A 19478-nucleotide genomic window follows, 5' to 3' on the forward strand; every position below is an offset into this window, starting at 1 on the left:
AGCGCAAGATGATGGCTCGAAAAGCTGGTCTTGCTGCTGGAAGCAAAATAAACCGGTTGTGTTTTGGGATATTTGAACGTATACATCTAAAGCTGACTCTTTTAGGGATGGTCAAATTGGGTACTTTTGAAATTGTTACTAGAAAATTGCAATTTTAGCCAAACCTTGTAAGAATAAATTATGATTTATTTCCGTTCGAAATAAATATAACACTTTTATAAATTTATTAAATTACCGAATTTATTTCACACATCAAATGATACAAGTACATTTGATTTGACAATAAATACAAAAAAATATATTAAGTTTGAAATCAATTCTCTTCTAAAATCTTGCTAATTTTTCATGATTTTTCGTTACAGTTCATCCTCGATTATCCAAAGTCTCGATTTTCCAAAGTTTCGATTACCCGAAGATTTTTTTTTATTTTCTTACTTTTGATATCAAATTCAAATTCTGCGACCCAATTTTAGTAAAATTTGAATAGCTGATTGCCTTTTAAATTTTAAATTTTTTTTTCGATATTTCATCACCGCCATTTTTGCCGCCATATTGGATTTAAAAAAATAAATCACTAGAGTTGTTTCCGGATCCAGTCTCCGGATAATCGAGTCTGAACTTTAGCATGAGTTGTAGTTAGCTCTAATCTTTATGAATAATTGGAATAATTTGTTTACTGTCAAATAATTTACAATAGAACTCCGTATTCACTTTTCAAAAGGGCGAATCCCTAGATGTAAACAAGCAGCCTATTCCTTTCTTACTCGACGTCATTAGAACAAGTGGGATAGACTGTTTGTTTACATCTAGGGATTCGCCCTTTTGAAAAGTTAATACGGAGTTCTATTGTAAATTATTTAACAGTTTAAACAAATTATTCCAATTATTCATAAAGATTAGAGCTAACCACAACTCATGTTAAAGTTCAGACTCGATGTTTACATCTAGGGATTCGCCGTTTTGAAAAGTGAATACGGAACTGGTGAGCAACTGGTGACCCCTACACAATTTGCCAATTTCGTGCATATTTATTTTTGCCTTCCTCACCTCACTGAGGCAAGGCTATAAAATCACTCGAAAAATGAACTTCTTAAATACACCTCTCAGATATACCTTCACGTATACCTATCGACTCAGAATCAAATTCTGAACAAATGTCTGTGGGGATGTGTGTAGACATGATTTTTTTTCCACACGATTATCTCAGAACTGGCTGAACCGATTTTGGCCGGATCCGCCTTGTTCTGTTCGTCTTGGGGTCCCCTAAGACCCTATTAAATTTTATTCTGTTTAGTGAAGTTCTTTTAAAGTAATGCCATTAACAAGTTTTTTTTGTAGCTGCAAAAAAGGGTGATTTTTGCATAACCTCAAAGGCCGGGTCTTTTTTCGTACGCGCGAGAGTCGCGCAGCATGCATATCGCCGGTTGCCACATTGCTTAAGCAGTGTCTGCGTCTCTTCTGGAAAAAGTCTGTATTAATTATGTTACTGAATACATCATTTTGGCTCGACAAAGATTTACACGAACTTTTTACTGAAATATACTACCGTTCTACGCATAATTGTCCCATGTCAGTTTAGGACGATTTTGACTTTATGCCATTTTTAAGTTTAGTCTGATGTGTACTTTAAGAAAAACACATAAAATCTGGTAATTTGTTCGGAAACTCATAAAAAACAACACCAAGTCTGTTTGTCCCATCGTTGAACTTCTACGCATAATTGTCCCACCAAGTATTTTCTTACACGGAATCATTAGTTTTACTAAGCATTATGCCTTGTTTACCTATTGTATAGCAAGAGGATCACAAATAAGGGTGAAAAACTGCTAACTGGGGCGATTAGGGACACAGGGCGAATAGAAACCTACGGGACAATTATGCGTAGAAACACAGAAATCGGTCGAAAAATGTCAATCTCGTTTTTCTCAGTTGCACTTTTTTGAACATGGGACAATTATGCGTAGAACGGCAGTATACAACTCATAAGACATGAGCATGAGCATGAGCATGAGCATGGTTGACTGCCAATGAGCTGCTACTCCGTTATTGACAGATCAGCTGAAGTTAAACAATGAATCAAAAATGATCAGTGGGAGCCAACCATCCGTTCACTGTTTAACCTCTGAAGATCCCTACTTTATTAGTCAATACCGGCGCCCTCCCAAGAAGCCTGCAGTTCAACGAAAGGGAGGAATGTTAGTCCGATAGTTGAAGTTGCAGACTCATCAAGCACACAGTTTTTCGCTATATACTTGTTGATACCGCTTGAGACCGTTGAATCCACAGCATCTCCTTCAAGCATCACGTGATTATTTTTTTGGGTTAGTAGGATAAGGTATTGGCTTTTCGATGCCTCCCGAGCTACGATGCTATGGGGAGGACTTTCATAACAGACCCGTCGGCGAGCCTTCCGAGCAACGATGCTATGGGAAGGTCTTTTTGGTTAACACACAAAGTCACTCACACACAATTATTTCACTCCACTATTAATTAATCCAAAATGTCAGTGCGTCTTTCGATCCTTATATAGAAATGGTTTTTTCGCCATTAAAAATAAAACCTTATTCAAAACATTATACACAATTTACCCGACGCCGTGCCTTCCGATCAACGATGATATAGGAAGGGCTTTGAAAATCACAAAACAATTAATTAAGATCTCAAAAAAAAAATCACAAAAAAAAATCACAAAAAAAAATCACAAAAAACACCAATTACTCAACGAAAATTACGCTCAAGACACAAATAATTCAGTAAGTCATGCTATTATTCGATCACCACAATCACTCACCCCTAACGAACAGCGACACAAAAGCACACAAAAAAAATAACCTGCATAATCACGACTTCGCGTCCCCACTTCCAGCGCACCAATGATGCTATTATTCGATTACCACAATCACTCATCCGATACGAACAGCGACACAAAAGCACACAAAAAAATTAACCTGCATAATCACGATTTCGCGTCCCCACTTCCAGCGCACCAATGATGCTATTATTCGATTAGCACAATCACTCATCCGATACGAACAGCGACACAAAAGCACACAAAAAAATTAACCTGCATAATCACGACTTCGCGTCCCCACTTCCAGCGCACCAATGATGCTATTATTCGATTAGCACAATCACTCATCCGATACGAACAGCGACACAAAAGCACACAAAAAAATTAACCTGCATAATCACGATTTCGCGTCCCCACTTCCAGCGCACCAATGATGCTATTATTCGATTAGCACAATCACTCATCCGATACGAACAGCGACACAAAAGCACACCAAAAATTAACCTGAATAATCACGATTTCGCGTCCCCACTTCCAGCGCACCAATGATGCTATTATTCGATTAGCACAATCACTCATCCGATACGAACAGCGACACAAAAGCACACAAAAAAATTAACCTGCATAATCACGACTTCGCGTCCCCACTTCCAGCGCACCAATGATGCTATTATTCGATTAGCACAATCACTCATCCGATACGAACAGCGACACAAAAGCACACCAAAAATTAACCTGAATAATCACGATTTCGCGTCCCCACTTCCAGCGCACCAATGATGCTATTATTCGATTAGCACAATCACTCATCCGATACGAACAGCGACACAAAAGCACACAAAAAAATTAACCTGCATAATCACGACTTCGCGTCCCCACTTCCAGCGCACCAATGATGCTATTATTCGATTAGCACAATCACTCATCCGATACGAACAGCGACACAAAAGCACACCAAAAATTAACCTGAATAATCACGATTTCGCGTCCCCACTTCCAGCGCACCAATGATGCTATTATTTGATTAGCACAATCACTCATCCGATACGAACAACGACACAAAAGCACACAAAAAAATTAACCTGCATAATCACGATTTCGCGTCCCCACTTCCAGCGCACCAATGATGCTATTATTCGATTAGCACAATCACTCATCCGATACGAACAGCGACACAAAAGCACACCAAAAATTAACCTGAATAATCACGATTTCGCGTCCCCACTTCCAGCGCACCAATGATGCTATTATTCGATTAGCACAATCACTCATCCGATACGAACAGCGACACAAAAGCACACCAAAAATTAACCTGAATAATCACGATTTCGCGTCCCCACTTCCAGCGCACCAATGATGCTATTATTCGATTAGCACAATCACTCATCCGATACGAACAGCGACACAAAAGCACACAAAAAAATTAACCTGCATAATCACGACTTCGCGTCCCCACTTCCAGCGCACCAATGATGCTATTATTCGATTAGCACAATCACTCATCCGATACGAACAGCGACACAAAAGCACACCAAAAATTAACCTGAATAATCACGATTTCGCGTCCCCACTTCCAGCGCACCAATGATGCTATTATTCGATTAGCACAATCACTCATCCGATACGAACAGCGACACAAAAGCACACAAAAAATTAACCTGCATAATCACGACTTCGCGTCCCCACTTCCAGCGCACCAATGATGCTATTATTCGATTAGCACAATCACTCATCCGATACGAACAGCGACACAAAAGCACACAAAAAATTAACCTGCATAATCACGATTTCGCGTCCCCACTTCCAGCGCACCAATGATGCTATTATTCGATTAGCACAATCACTCATCCGATACGAACAGCGACACAAAAGCACACCAAAAATTAACCTGAATAATCACGATTTCGCGTCCCCACTTCCAGCGCACCAATGATGCTATTATTCGATTAGCACAATCACTCATCCGATACGAACAGCGACACAAAAGCACACAAAAAAATTAACCTGCATAATCACGACTTCGCGTCCCCACTTCCAGCGCACCAATGATGCTATTATTCGATTAGCACAATCACTCATCCGATACGAACAGCGACACAAAAGCACACAAAAAAATTAACCTGCATAATCACGATTTCGCGTCCCCACTTCCAGCGCACCAATGATGCTATTATTCGATTAGCACAATCACTCATCCGATACGAACAGCGACACAAAAGCACACAAAAAAATTAACCTGCATAATCACGACTTCGCGTCCCCACTTCCAGCGCACCAATGATGCTATTATTCGATTAGCACAATCACTCATCCGATACGAACAGCGACACAAAAGCACACAAAAAAATTAACCTGCATAATCACGATTTCGCGTCCCCACTTCCAGCGCACCAATGATGCTATTATTCGATTAGCACAATCACTCATCCGATACGAACAGCGACACAAAAGCACACAAAAAAATTAACCTGCATAATCACGATTTCGCGTCCCCACTTCCAGCGCACCAATGATGCTATTATTCGATTAGCACAATCACTCATCCGATACGAACAGCGACACAAAAGCACACCAAAAATTAACCTGCATAATCACGATTTCGCGTCCCCACTTCCAGCGCACCAATGATGCTATTATTCGATTAGCACAATCACTCATCCGATACGAACAGCGACACAAAAGCACACAAAAAAATTAACCTGCATAATCACGACTTCGCGTCCCCACTTCCAGCGCACCAATGATGCTATTATTCGATTAGCACAATCACTCATCCGATACGAACAGCGACACAAAAGCACACCAAAAATTAACCTGAATAATCACGATTTCGCGTCCCCACTTCCAGCGCACCAATGATGCTATTATTCGATTAGCACAATCACTCATCCGATACGAACAGCGACACAAAAGCACACAAAAAAATTAACCTGCATAATCACGACTTCGCGTCCCCACTTCCAGCGCACCAATGATGCTATTATTCGATTAGCACAATCACTCATCCGATACGAACAGCGACACAAAAGCACACAAAAAAATTAACCTGCATAATCACGATTTCGCGTCCCCACTTCCAGCGCACCAATGATGCTATTATTCGATTAGCACAATCACTCATCCGATACGAACAGCGACACAAAAGCACACCAAAAATTAACCTGAATAATCACGATTTCGCGTCCCCACTTCCAGCGCACCAATGATGCTATTATTCGATTAGCACAATCACTCATCCGATACGAACAGCGACACAAAAGCACACAAAAAAATTAACCTGCATAATCACGACTTCGCGTCCCCACTTCCAGCGCACCAATGATGCTATTATTCGATTAGCACAATCACTCATCCGATACGAACAGCGACACAAAAGCACACAAAAAAATTAACCTGCATAATCACGATTTCGCGTCCCCACTTCCAGCGCACCAATGATGCTATTATTCGATTAGCACAATCACTCATCCGATACGAACAGCGACACAAAAGCACACAAAAAAATTAACCTGCATAATCACGACTTCGCGTCCCCACTTCCAGCGCACCAATGATGCTATTATTCGATTAGCACAATCACTCATCCGATACGAACAGCGACACAAAAGCACACAAAAAAATTAACCTGCATAATCACGATTTCGCGTCCCCACTTCCAGCGCACCAATGATGCTATTATTCGATTAGCACAATCACTCATCCGATACGAACAGCGACACAAAAGCACACAAAAAAATAACCTGCATAATCACGACTTCGCGTCCCCACTTCCAGCGCACCAATGATGCTATTATTCGATTAGCACAATCACTCATCCGATACGAACAGCGACACAAAAGCACACAAAAAAATTAACCTGCATAATCACGATTTCGCGTCCCCACTTCCAAAGCACCAATGATGCTATTATTTGATTAGCACAATCACTCATCCGATACGAACAGCGACACAAAAGCACACAAAAAAATTAACCTGCATAATCACGATTTCGCGTCCCCACTTCCAGCGCACCAATGATGCTATTATTCGATTAGCACAATCACTCATCCGATACGAACAGCGACACAAAAGCACACAAAAAAATTAACCTGCATAATCACGACTTCGCGTCCCCACTTCCAGCGCACCAATCAGTATACAACTCATAAGACATTGTTTAATAAAACTAGGGGGACAACATGCAATTCCATCGTGCACCTAATGTTGGCATATCAGCACTTTTAAATTCAATTGCAGCGCCCCCCCCACCCTTTCTCCTTAATTTTAGAGATTTGGTTAAAAAAGAATTGAAAATTGCTGTTCTGGTAAAAACAAAAATTGAATAAAAAAAAATAAAATAAATTAATAAAAAAAACATTAAAAAAATCTCTTAAATAATTTGAAAATACAACCTAAAATACAACATGAATGTGAGAAAGGCACCAACCATTATGCATTAAGTAGCGTTTTTTGTATTTTTTTATTTGGATCAAACTTTTTAAAGTCTAACATTTCAAATTAGCGTTATATTGAATATTTGACCTTTGTGAATTGTTAGTCTTGATTCCAAAATGTTTAAAAATGTGTTTTCGCATAGATCAGAAAATTTCGCAATTGTTTATTTTTTTTACATTGAAAATTGGACCATTAGTTTCTGAGATATTGGAGATATTGGAAAATAAAAGGCTGTTTCAATTTTCTTGTTTCTTTTTCTTTTGGGGAATTGGGGCAACTGCCCTACAATCTTAATACACTTGTTCTAAATTTGGTCAGGGGGTGTCCACAAATGACGTAATTTTCTAAACGTCCATATGTTTGCCACACCTTCCTCGATGAACTAGTGATGGTGGATACTGCTTAAAACAAATCGGAATGCTGGATATTTTCAGTTAAAATTAAACTTGAAATGGCTGTATCTTGAAAACGGTACACGTTTTTCAAAATGCGATCTCTCTGCAATTTTTCGAGGAATCCCTTCGCTCTTTAAAGCATTGGAAAGATGAGGAAATTTAAATACCCACCAAATTACTAGTTGATTCATAAGTCTTCTAAAATGCCTCAACCCAACGAGTTCCAGACAATGTTTACACCCGGCAATGTTTTGGCGGGAAACTTCCCAACGCCAAGCGCGTCGCCAGCTTTCCTCTACTTTTGCTCCCTATCCAACATATGGTTATGAAAAATAGGGGAAAGTGGGACAAAACTAGCGTTCGCATTCAACGTTGATCAACCACTTGTTGATCCTGCCAACATGAGCTACCCCAAATTCCCTTATTAAAGGTTCACCCTCGAATGCTTTCCTAGCCTCTTTAAATATACGTTAAATAATAACTAACCCTACAGCAAGGCAGCAACGAGCTCCCATTCCGATGCACAGTGATAAAATGAAACAAGTTTAGCCTTAAAAAATTGCCTTCTTTTCAAATACATAAACCAGTCAATATACCCATTACCAGTTCTTTGCGCACATATTATCCTTCCTCGAGTCTTTCCCTATTGAGCAATTCTCTACGAAATCGGTCTTTTTTCTTCAATTTTAATTTTTGTATTTTTTAATCCGGCTGAAACTTTTTTGGTGCCTTCGGTATGCCCAAAGAAGCCATTTTGCATCATTAGTTTGTCCATATAATTTTCCATACAAATTCGGCAGCTGTCCATACAAAAATGATGTATGAAAATTCAAAAATCTGTATCTTTTGAAGGAATTTTTGATCGATTTGGTGTCTTCGGCAAAGTTGTAGGTATGGATACGGACTACACTGGAAAAATAATACACGGTAAAAAAATTTGGTGATTTTTTATTTAACTTTATCACTAAAACTTGATTTACAAAAACACTATTTTTAATTTTTTTATTTTTGATATGTTTTAGAAGACATAAAATGCCAACTTTTCAGAAATTTCCAGGTTGTGCAAAAATCACTGACCGAGTTATGAATTTTTAATCAATACTGATTTTTCAAAAATCGAAATTTTGGTCGTAAAATTTTTCAACTTCATTTTTCGATGTAAAATCAAATTTGCAATCAAAAGTACTTTACTAAAATTTTGATAAAGTGCACCGTTTTCAAGTTATAGCCATATTTAAGTGACTTTTTGAAAATAGTCGCAGTTTTTCATTTTTTTAAATTAGTGCACATGTTTGCCCAGTTTTGAAAAAAATATTTTTGAAAAGCTGAGAAAATTCTCTATATTTTGCTTATTCGGACTATGTTGATACGACCTTTAGTTGCTGAGATATTGCAATGCAAAGGTTTAAAAACAGGAAAATTGATGTTTTCTAAGTTTCACCCAAACAACCCACCATTTTCTATCGTCAATATCTCAGCAACTAATGGTCCGATTTTCAATGTTAATATATGAAACAATTGTGAAATTTTCCGATCTTTTCGAAAAAATATTTTGGAATTTTCAAATCAAGACAAACATTTTAAAAGGGCGTAATATTGAATGTTTGGCCTTTGTGAAATGTTAGTCTTGATTTGAAAATTCCAAAAATATTTTTTCGAAGAGATCGGAAAATTTCACAAATGTTTCATATATTAACATTGAAAATCGGACCATTAGTTGCTGAGATATTGACGATAGAAAATGGTGGGTTGTTTGGGTGAAACTTAGAAAACATCAATTTTCCTGTTTTTAAACCTTTGCATTGCAATATCTCAGCAACTAAAGGTCGTATCAACAAAGTCCAAATAAGCAAAATATAGAGAATTTTCTCAGCTTTTCAAAAATATTTTTTCAAAACTGGGCAAACATGTGCACTAATTTAAAAATGAAAACTGCGACTATTTTCAAAAAGTCACTTAAATATGGCTATAACTTGAAAACGGTGCACTTTATCAAAATTTCAGTAAAGTACTTTTGATTGCAAATTTGATTTTACATCGAAAAATGAAGTTGAAAATTTTACGACCAAAATTTCGATTTTTGAAAAATCAGTATTGATTAAAAATTCATAACTCGGTCAGTGATTTTTGCACAACCTGAAATTTCTGAAAAGTTGGCATTTTATGCCTTCTAAAACATATCAAAAATAAAAAAATTAAAAATAGTGTTTTTTAAATCAAGTTTTAGTGATAAAAGTTAAATAAAAAATCACCAAATTTTTTTACCGTGTTTATTTTTTCCAGTGTAGTCCGTATCCATACCTACAACTTTGCCGAAGACACCAAATCGATCAAAAATTCCTTCAAAAGATACAGATTTTTGAATTTTCATACATCATTTTTGTATGGACAGCTGCCGAATTTGTATGGAAAATTATATGGACAAACTAATGATGCAAAATGGCTTCTTTGGGCATACCGAAGGCACCAAAAAAGTTTCAGTCGGATTAAAAAATACAAAAAAAATCGAATGACCGAAATCCTAGAGAACTGCTCTATTTAGTTTTTTTTTCGTGAGTTCTTTTTCCCTCCCTCTCGCTTCCTTCACCAAACTACTTTTTGACGAAAGCTGAATGATACCGAGTCGAACAAGTTGGTTCTAAGAATGTATCGATGCGCGGGGTTGTGTGCGTGTGCAAAAGGTAAACAACGTGTGTGCGTGTGTGATTGTGCGACCCGGCAGGATGGTGAAGGAATTCAACGACCCCTTTACATAATATTTTTTATTTCACCCTTAAAAAGAACGACAAAGGTAAAAAAAGGTAGAAATGGCCATAAACTTCGAGTGGCTCTTTTTTAAGGCTGTTGTTGTTGCGCCGCCAGGAAAACATGAGTGTTGGCGTGTGCTCTCATTGTTTTAGACTAGGGAGAGTGGCGGAATTTATGGGTTGACCAGGACTCACGCGGTTTGGGGAGAATTTCGAACTTATTCCAGAAATTTAGCACTGCGCAATTTAGTTCAAGGTCGAATGCGATGTCCTCTGGGATTTAAAGTCGTGCTTTCTGGTTTTAGATTTTCAGAGGTGGAACCTATAAAATGTATGGCAATTACTAGTAAGAGATGTTATTAAGTTCCAGCTTTGTAGCAGTATGACTGTTTTGCCTTCCATACTGAAATCAATCGAAAAATGATCTTATAAAATTGACCTTCTAGGCCCACATTTGGTTAGACTTATCAACTCAGAATAAAATTCTGAACAAATTTCTGTGCGTGTGTTGTCCAAAAATATGCACTTCTAGAGTTTTTTTTAAAAGGTCCTACACACATATGAAACACAATAGCTTATAGAACCCTTAAAAAACTAGACTCGATTTTATCGACTTTGGCTGAACGAATTTTGTCCGAATGTGGTCTACTCGGTCCAGTTTCGGGTCCTACAGCTTGATATTGAAAATTGTAAAGTTTCATTTAGTTGTTTCAAAGTTATGATGGAAAAACATTTTAGACGACTACAAAAAAGGGTGATTCTCAACATAACCTCAAATGCTGCCATTTGCTTCAAAGGTGGTTTCTGTATTTTGCTGACAAAAAGTCTGCAATTTTTTGAAATTAGACGAAATTACTGTGCAAAAGAGAGGAAGGCTCCAACATGCTGAAGGTGGATTAAGTAAATAACGTTGTTTTATTATAATTTTTAAGATATTAAGCTCCTGAAAATTCTTCTAGAAACGATATTTTTTGCTTATTAATATTTTTTTATTTTTTTTCCTTGTTTTAAAGTTAATTTTGGACCGTTGTACATTTTTAACAATCTTGTTTTTTTGTCGTGCTTGATTTCTGTCATTATTTGATTGTTTTAGGCTTTTTCTACTATGTTTTATTCCGATTGTGTCCTTTATTTTGTAGGGGAAATTCTCGTATGTTTGGCAGGTTAAGCACTCGCTCCTAACTCCATCCAATTTGCTGATATTCAATATTTAAACAACTAATTTTGCAAAACTTTGGATAGAAACTTGCTTGCTCACTTCTTATTGAGCTATTTATCACTCGATTTCAGTTGAAAACGCATTTAATTAGCTTTAATTGAATGTCAAAGTTCAGACCTGCCAACATTAGAGGCACGCTGGAATTAGATGCTGTTCCCCTAGTATGTTTTTGATTTTTCGAGGTAAAACATATAATTTGATTCAAAATGTTTGGAAAATCATTATAAAATAAGTGATTTTTAAAAATCTTTTTCGGTTTTGACGAATTTTGAGTCAGAATAACTCAGTTTGGAGCAGAGCTGAAAATGTCAGGGGTCCTGACGCGAAAATCGGCGACGCATACACGATTTTTTCAGATCCATTCACTGTACCGCAAAACCGTGACATAAACAAACCCGACTCAGTCGTAAGTGCCCTAGCTCACTGAACAGCTGCAATGCGAGGCAGTAGTCGACCAACGCTCATTCGACGTTGCACGCACACACATAAAGAAACAAGTTTTTACACACAAAGTTGGTATTTATGCGTGGAAATGTAATTTTGAATATAAGTTATGGTTGTTTTGCACAGTCTAGAACCATTCAATTGTTTAAAAATAGTCAAAATAGTGTTTAGAGAGGATTTTACGAGTCAGTCATACGACACGAATTGAGTGAGTGAAGCTCATTTTTTCACGTCTCTCATTCTCCAGCAGCCGACCGGCACAAGTCAGGCGGCAGTGGTTGAACGGACACAGTAGGCTTACAGTCACATGCTAGCAGTGAACTGACATTTTGGTTTGCTTCATGTGTACGTTTTGCAGGCCTGGAATTGAGTTGACAAATAAATCGATTACTCGATTGAAAGGGTAATAAATTCCACTGTTACATGGAAGGGTTGCCAGATCATTGAGGTTAATGACATTCAGCATTAACAAATTTATTGTGAATTTTTTGAGAAAAAAGGGTATAAACAGTACAGTAGACTGTACATCAAACGAAGCCATGCAAAACTTTTTAAAGTAAAAGTGGTTATTTATTTATACATGGTTTTTGTACCCTTAACGTTGTACAGAGCTGCCAGTTCTGTGGGATATCTTTCTTGATTTTAAAAGCTCTTTCAAGAACCTTTATTGATGCAGTGGGTTTAACACGGTTCACTGTTTAGTTCTATGATAATATTTATTTAAAAATCCTTATTTATTTTAAAAGAAGTGCATATGCAACATGTTTGTTGATTGAACTGCTACCAAATTTTCTTACGTATCGCAGTTAAACCCTAACCGGTTCATCCCCAATTCCAATACCCTCCTGCCAACTGCCACAGATGTCGTCCTCCCTTAACTCACCAAAACATTTCTTCCTTATTGTAAATTTAAATCGCCTCCTTTTGCCAGTTTGTGCTCCTTTGCTCCTTTTTTTACTTCTTTCTTTTCGTCCTCGCCGACAGCTGCTCGAGCCAAGAAATGCCGTTACAAACAAACTGCTCCTTTGTTCCCGGCGGGAGCTCTTGCGCAGCCCAAAGTGAACGTCGTCGTCGTCTCAAAAGAGGCAAATTTTGTTTGACTCTTTGAAAAAAATCTGAACAATGCGTTTCAAAACAAGAGGAAAATGAAGAGGTTTTTGGCACTTCCGCGATGGTCAGCTGATCGGTGCGGTCAGTTGGAATGTGGCTGTCCTTGCTGTTTGTCGTTGACTACTTCCTGGTTCGGGTTACAGTTTTCGAGTAATTCTCGAAGAAGTCTAAATGTTTTCATTTCTCCCACAGGACATAGAGAACCAGCGACCTGCCAAGCGCCATGGCGGCGAGCGGAGATCCCCGATCGAGGCCACCTCCGCCCCGACCATCCCGCCCCCGAGTGTGGCCTCCAGCAACAGTGCCGCGTCCAGCGTACCGCCCCCATCGGTTCAAAGCAGCAGCCTCGGCGAGTACCCGGCCTCCACCTCCTCCGACACGCAGAGCTCGTCCGAGTGTTACTCCACGACGGCCGAGTTCGACCTGTTCCCGCTGGCTAGTCCCCCGTCCATCACCAGCGTGCTGAGTCCGGCGACGTGCGACGCCGCGTCCCGCTCCAGCTGGAACACCAAAGGTGACACGACGCCCCACGGCCACCGCAAGCAGCACCAAAATAGTGATAATAGCAGTAACAATAGTACCAATAAGTCCCGCGTGTCGGCTTCCGGGCCGGCCGCCCTGTCCTGCTGCGTGACGCCGTCCGCAGATCTGCGGACCTGTCCGCTCCCGGCGCTCGCCTGGGCCAAGTCGACCGAGGTGTGGCGGCTGATGTGCCGCAAGGACGCGAAGGCGTCGCTCGAGCGGGAACCGAGCATGTTCGATCAGCATCCAGGTAAGATTTTGTTTTTCTTTATTCGTATTAAGAGGAGTACAATAAAATGATGATGAGGGTAGAGGGGCTGGTTCATAAATTTTTAGGGTCATTATGGAAGTTACAATAAAGTAGAGTTAAAGTTTATGGTTTGTGCTCAGCTTCAGGTAGACATCCTCTTCGACATTTTTTGTTATCTTAAAAAAGGTTAGGGTGACAACTTGACAAATCTTGAAAAAGGTCAACTTTAAAAAAGGTTCGTTTTCTTTACTCTAAAACCATCCATTTTCAGTTGTTCTACTGAGAATGAGAATGACAATTGTATTTTTGTGGGAGTCTTCCTTGTGACCATAAAAGCCATTTTGCGATTCCATATAAGTTTCCATTGACAGTTGTCCATAAAAAAGGTTTCTAAATATTCTAAGTTTACTAGAATCTGTATCTTCAGAACGCAATTATTGATAACTTCAGTGTCTTCGGCAAAGTAGTATACGTTTCAGATAAAATAGTCAAATCTAGAAAAAATAATATGTGTAAAATCGATTTGCGCAAAAAGCTTCCTTTTTTAATTTTTTTTGTTATGTTTTCAATCACAAATATACAACTTTCAGTCATAAAACACGGGCTTAAGTTACTTGGCCATGCTCTTAATTTTTTTACAAAGGCATATTTTTTGAAAACATTGATGACTAATTAAACAAACAGACAAAAAAAAAACACTTAAGTACTAAAATTTCCAAAAAATTCTGTCTTTTGCTGACAAAACATTTTTTTTTCATAATTTGCACAAAGCATCGACGTTAAATTTGAGATTACAGTTTTTTTCGTTTTTTCCGAATTTTCTTATTTTTAACTTCAAATTGGAGTTCTCCGTTCCGTTTCTATAAAATTTTAATGGATAATTGTCTATCAAACTATCAAATGCATTTTCTCAATATTTAACCCTCTACTTCTATTGTTTTATAATTTTCTTGTTTTATTTTTAGTATTTTATTTTGCATTTATCTTGTTTAGCTTATGTTTATTTTTTAGTATTTGACCTATTCTACCACCTCTTATCACTACATTTTGCTTTGCTTGCATTTCACATGCTATGGAATGGCACCATCATCATTTTAATTGTAAAAAAATAAATGCGTAGTGGCTTAGTCGTGGAAACTACAAAAATTGCTGTTTTTTTCTTTTTACTGAAAATGTTAGTATTAAACACAGCCAAAGTTGACCCCTAAAAAAATACATTTTAAAAACATTGGCAATGTCTCACGAAACAAGTCACACTTCCAACCTTGGAATATTCTTGAATTTTATGATTTCTTCTTTCCAGTGGCAATATCTCAGCAACTAAGGGTCGTATTAACAAAGTTCAAAAAAGCAAAATATAGAGAATTTTCTCAGCTTTTCAAAAATATTTTTTTTCAGAAGTGGGCAAACATGGCAACCAATTTAAAAAAAAATTAAAAACTGCGACTATTTTTAAAAAAGTCACCTAGAAATGGATGTAACTTGAAAACGGTGCACTTTATCAAAATTTCACTGAGGTACTTTTTGATTGCAAATTTGATTTTACATCGAAAAATGAAGTTGAAAAATGTTTGCGACCAAAATTTCGATTTTTTAAAAAAAATCAGTATTGATTCAAAAATTCATAACTCGGTCAAAGATTTTTTGCACAACCTGGAAATTTCAGAAAAGTTAGCATTTTATGTCCTCTAAAACATATAAAAAATAAAAAAAAATAATAAAAATAGTGTTTTTTGCAAAACAAGTTTTAGTGACAAAAAGTTTTATAAAAAATCACCAAATTTTTTTTACCGTGTATCATTTTTTTTCAGTGTAGTCCATATACATACCTACAACTTTGTCGAAGACACCAAATCGACCAAAAAATTCCTTCAAAAGATACAGATTTTTGAATTTTCATACATCATTTTTGTATGGACAGCTGCCAAATTCGTATGGAAAATTATATGGACAAACTAATGATGCAAAATGGCTTCTTTGGGCATACCGAAGGCACCAAAAAAGTTTCAGTCGGATTAAAAAATACAAAAGAATAGAATGACCGAAATCTGAGAGAACTGCTCCAATGCTTTATTAACATCAAAAATTGGTGGAAAAATGGGTTTTTGGCGATTTGTTAGATCGAAGCCCGTCTGAAGGCGGAGTTAGGTTGTAGAGGATTAATCACCGCCATTTTGGCAGCCATGTCATCCGAAGTGAATTTTTTCCAAGTCCTTCGGACAGTCGAGTCTGGAACGTATTTTTTAAATCGGTATTTTGCGAATGTTTGCGTATTTTACACTAAAAACTCTGTTGTAGTCAAAATCTATACCAAATTTGGCGTCTTTTGATATCCAAATTAAAAAATGTGTAAATTTGAGTTTTTAACAATCGGTATTTTATGAAAATTTATGTGAGTAGAGGGTCGAATTTACTCTCCATCCGCATTGACTGTTCTTATTTCGGATAATTTGTGTCCTTCTTTGGTCTCTTTTCACCTGTCTCTTTTGTGAGAGGATCATCGACTTTCTAACTTAATTTTTCTGTTTGTCTTTCTTCTTATTTTTCATTATTTTTTTTGAAGGCACAGTCTTTGTGAGGAGATACTGAGCTCGATTTGCTCTACATCCGCATTGACCTTTTCTCATCAATGACATCGTTTTGATGGAAATAGTTTCCAAATTACGCTTAGTCCAAGTTGTGTTACATCATAAAAAAATGTTTTTCTGGTTGTTTATTAAAAAAAATTGGGTTTATTAAAGTGTGGACTCCATAGCTTGCCGAAGTAAACCTAACCAACTCTTACATTCTCCGTTCCGCAGGCCTGCAACCCCGGATGCGCGCCATCCTGCTCGACTGGCTGATCGAGGTGTGCGAGGTGTACAAACTGCACCGCGAGACGTACTACCTGGCGGTGGACTACATCGACCGGTTCCTGAGCCGGAAGAAGGAACAGAAGAAAACACACCTGCAGCTGCTCGGCATCACGTCACTGTTCGTGGCGGCCAAGGTCGAGGAGATCTATCCGCCCAAGATTGGGGAGTTTGCGTACGTCACGGACGGAGCCTGCTCGGAGGACGACATCTTGCGGGAGGAGCTGCTGCTGCTCAGTGAGCTGCAGTGGAGCATCAACCCGGTGACGGTGATGGGTTGGCTGGGGCTGTACATGCAGGTCAACGTGACGAGCCGGATGGCGGAGGTTAATGGCGGTGGAAGTAGTCGGAAGCAGCAACAGCAGGTTAAGGTGGAGCCCCGGTGCTCGGACTCGTTCGTGTACCCGCAGTTCTCTGGGATGGAGTTTGCCCAGACGGCGCAACTGATCGATCTGTGCTCGCTGGACGTCGGTCTGGCCAACTTTCCCTACTCTGTGATTGCCGCGGCCGCCGTCAGCCACACCTTCGACAGGTAGGACACGCTACGACCTCCGTGTTCTAGAATCGTTTCTAAGCTTTATTTTGTTTGCTTCTTCAAACAGGAAAACTGCCACCACCGTGTCCGGGCTGGACTGGGAGGCGATCGCGCCGTGTGCCAAATGGATGGAACCGTACTTCCTGGTGATCTGCGACGAGAACGAAATCTCCCCGCTGGCGCTGCTCGAGTCGAACGAGCAGGTCAAGGGCAGCTACGGCCTGGCGCACGTCTGCCCAAACCTGGTCGCGGACAGCTCGCACATCATCCAGACGCACACGACCTCGCTGGACATGTTTGTAAGTGTTTCAATCGGTACACCTTGGAACAACCTCGCTAACCCCCTACTCTTCAATTTCAGGATCGTGCCGCAGTCCGTCGCGAGCGTCTCGAGGTGCTGGCCTGTATGATCCAGCAGGAGGCCTCGCCGGCGCCAATCCTGCTCGACCCGGAGGGTTTGCTGACGCCACCGGCGTCCAGTCGCAAATCGCTGGACGCCAACAACCCCGTCAGCAACGTGCCGACGCTGCTGGCGGACGTGGAGAACAAGGTGGTCTCCGCCAAGACTTGATAGGTAATGCTTCTAACTTGTTTTAGTCAACTCAACAACTAGGTCAACAAAATTTGTGTATAGGAAAAAGAAGAATCATAAAAATCTTTAGCCAACTTTTTGTAACTTATTCCCAAAAAACAATCATCGCTCATAAATCGGCGGCGATACACGCGAGGAAGAGGGGTCGTGCCATAATTATAGCATGCTTAAAATGTCACGTTTGGCGATTGCAGCGTGTATCGTCGCGCATTTCCAAGTTCATTCAAGTTCAGCCAATCTTAGGGGCAATAAACGTTATATTAATTACTACATCGCTAGATCTAATTTGTTATATTTTAAGTATTATGAAAAAAATGGCGAACAGTACAAAGAGCGTGCCTTAAGGGATACTTTGTCGAGCAGGAAAAACATAATCCGGAATTCCAACTAAACAGCTAACAAAGTCTGGAAAATTCCCAAAAACATTCTAACACTTGAAAAAAGCTTCTAACGAAATCCTCAAAATAGCATCCCAACCCAATAACTAAACCTGACACACTCTACGCTTATCCCACTAACAAACTAAAAAAATACCCCAACATTGGACTAATCACTGACATTCCTTTTCCCAAAATTATTTTTTAAAACAAATCTCAACAAAGTATCCCTGAAGGCAGCACCAAAAACAAACCTTAACCATATTTCCATCCGTTTTTCCACCCTTTTCCCCCCAAAAACAAAACAGACGAACTCAAATTCGCCTTACCAAGCGACAGCGCGACCAGTTAAACATTTTATAGCACAGTTTTTACATATTACTCAAACGATGGTTGATAAAGAAAGAGAGAGAGAGAGTGAGAAAGAGAGTGTGTGGTGAGTGTGAAAAAAGTACGCTTATTCATAGAAACGTCGAAAGTTCGACAGTGTACGGCGCTTTGGCGCCAGAAAAAGACTTTAATAACAGCAAATGATAATAATAAGTTTTTAAGGTAGGTTTTTAGAAGGACACACAAATGATAAAAGGAAGGACTTGTTGAAACACGCCAAGTGTCGTAGACTTTAAGGGCTGAAAACAATATAACGTGTTGCGCGTGGTTACAAAGGAAGAATAACACAGTTAAGTTTAGCTCAGCGGAACGCGTTTATAATGTTAAAAGGAGGTAAATATTAGCGCCGTAAGATGATGGAGGCAAATTTGCCAACTAGGTTGAAATATGTTGTAACACGATCTATGGTAATAAATATCATATTTTTTCAAAAATTCTACTATGTTCTTTGCAACGAATTGAAAGAAATACTGTCCATGGCTACCGTACCTCAAAACCGCAAATTCGTATCACGTGGCTAGGACTCAATCATGTATATCAAGAAGCAATCCACATGCCGTTCTAACATAAAAAATATTTTCAACGGCTTTATTTGAATTGTTTTAAAAATGCTGTTTTATTTATTATTTATATTTTTTTAATTCTTTTTGCGTATGGTTCATTCCATCTGAACCGAACATCACTTGAAAATTACCATCTCCGATTCTGCTCAAATTTGGCAGAGCTGTTGAGACTATCAAAACATGCAAAAATCCCTAATTTCATTCAAATTGGACCTCCCCCTCCAGTTTTGTACCCTCCCAAAAAATCGACTTTTGGG

The 19478-nt window shown here is 38.8% G+C and overlaps 1 protein-coding gene across 1 annotated transcript in view; it reads left to right on the forward strand.

The window, feature by feature from the left end:
• The window catches only part of LOC6031340 (G1/S-specific cyclin-E), a 29247-nt gene extending 11346 nt beyond the window's left edge, over positions 1-17901 (forward strand). The window contains exons 4-7 of the mRNA XM_038255761.1: positions 13333-13912; positions 16714-17296; positions 17367-17598; positions 17661-17901. Coding sequence (XP_038111689.1) covers positions 13333-13912; positions 16714-17296; positions 17367-17598; positions 17661-17870 — 1605 coding nt within the window. The 3' untranslated portion in view covers positions 17871-17901. The remainder of the gene's footprint in view (positions 1-13332; positions 13913-16713; positions 17297-17366; positions 17599-17660) is intronic.
• The last annotated feature ends 1577 nt before the right edge of the window (positions 17902-19478 follow it).

Source organism: Culex quinquefasciatus, chromosome 2 (genome assembly GCF_015732765.1).
Source record: "Culex quinquefasciatus strain JHB chromosome 2, VPISU_Cqui_1.0_pri_paternal, whole genome shotgun sequence".
NCBI classification, from domain to species: Eukaryota; Metazoa; Arthropoda; class Insecta; order Diptera; family Culicidae; genus Culex; species Culex quinquefasciatus.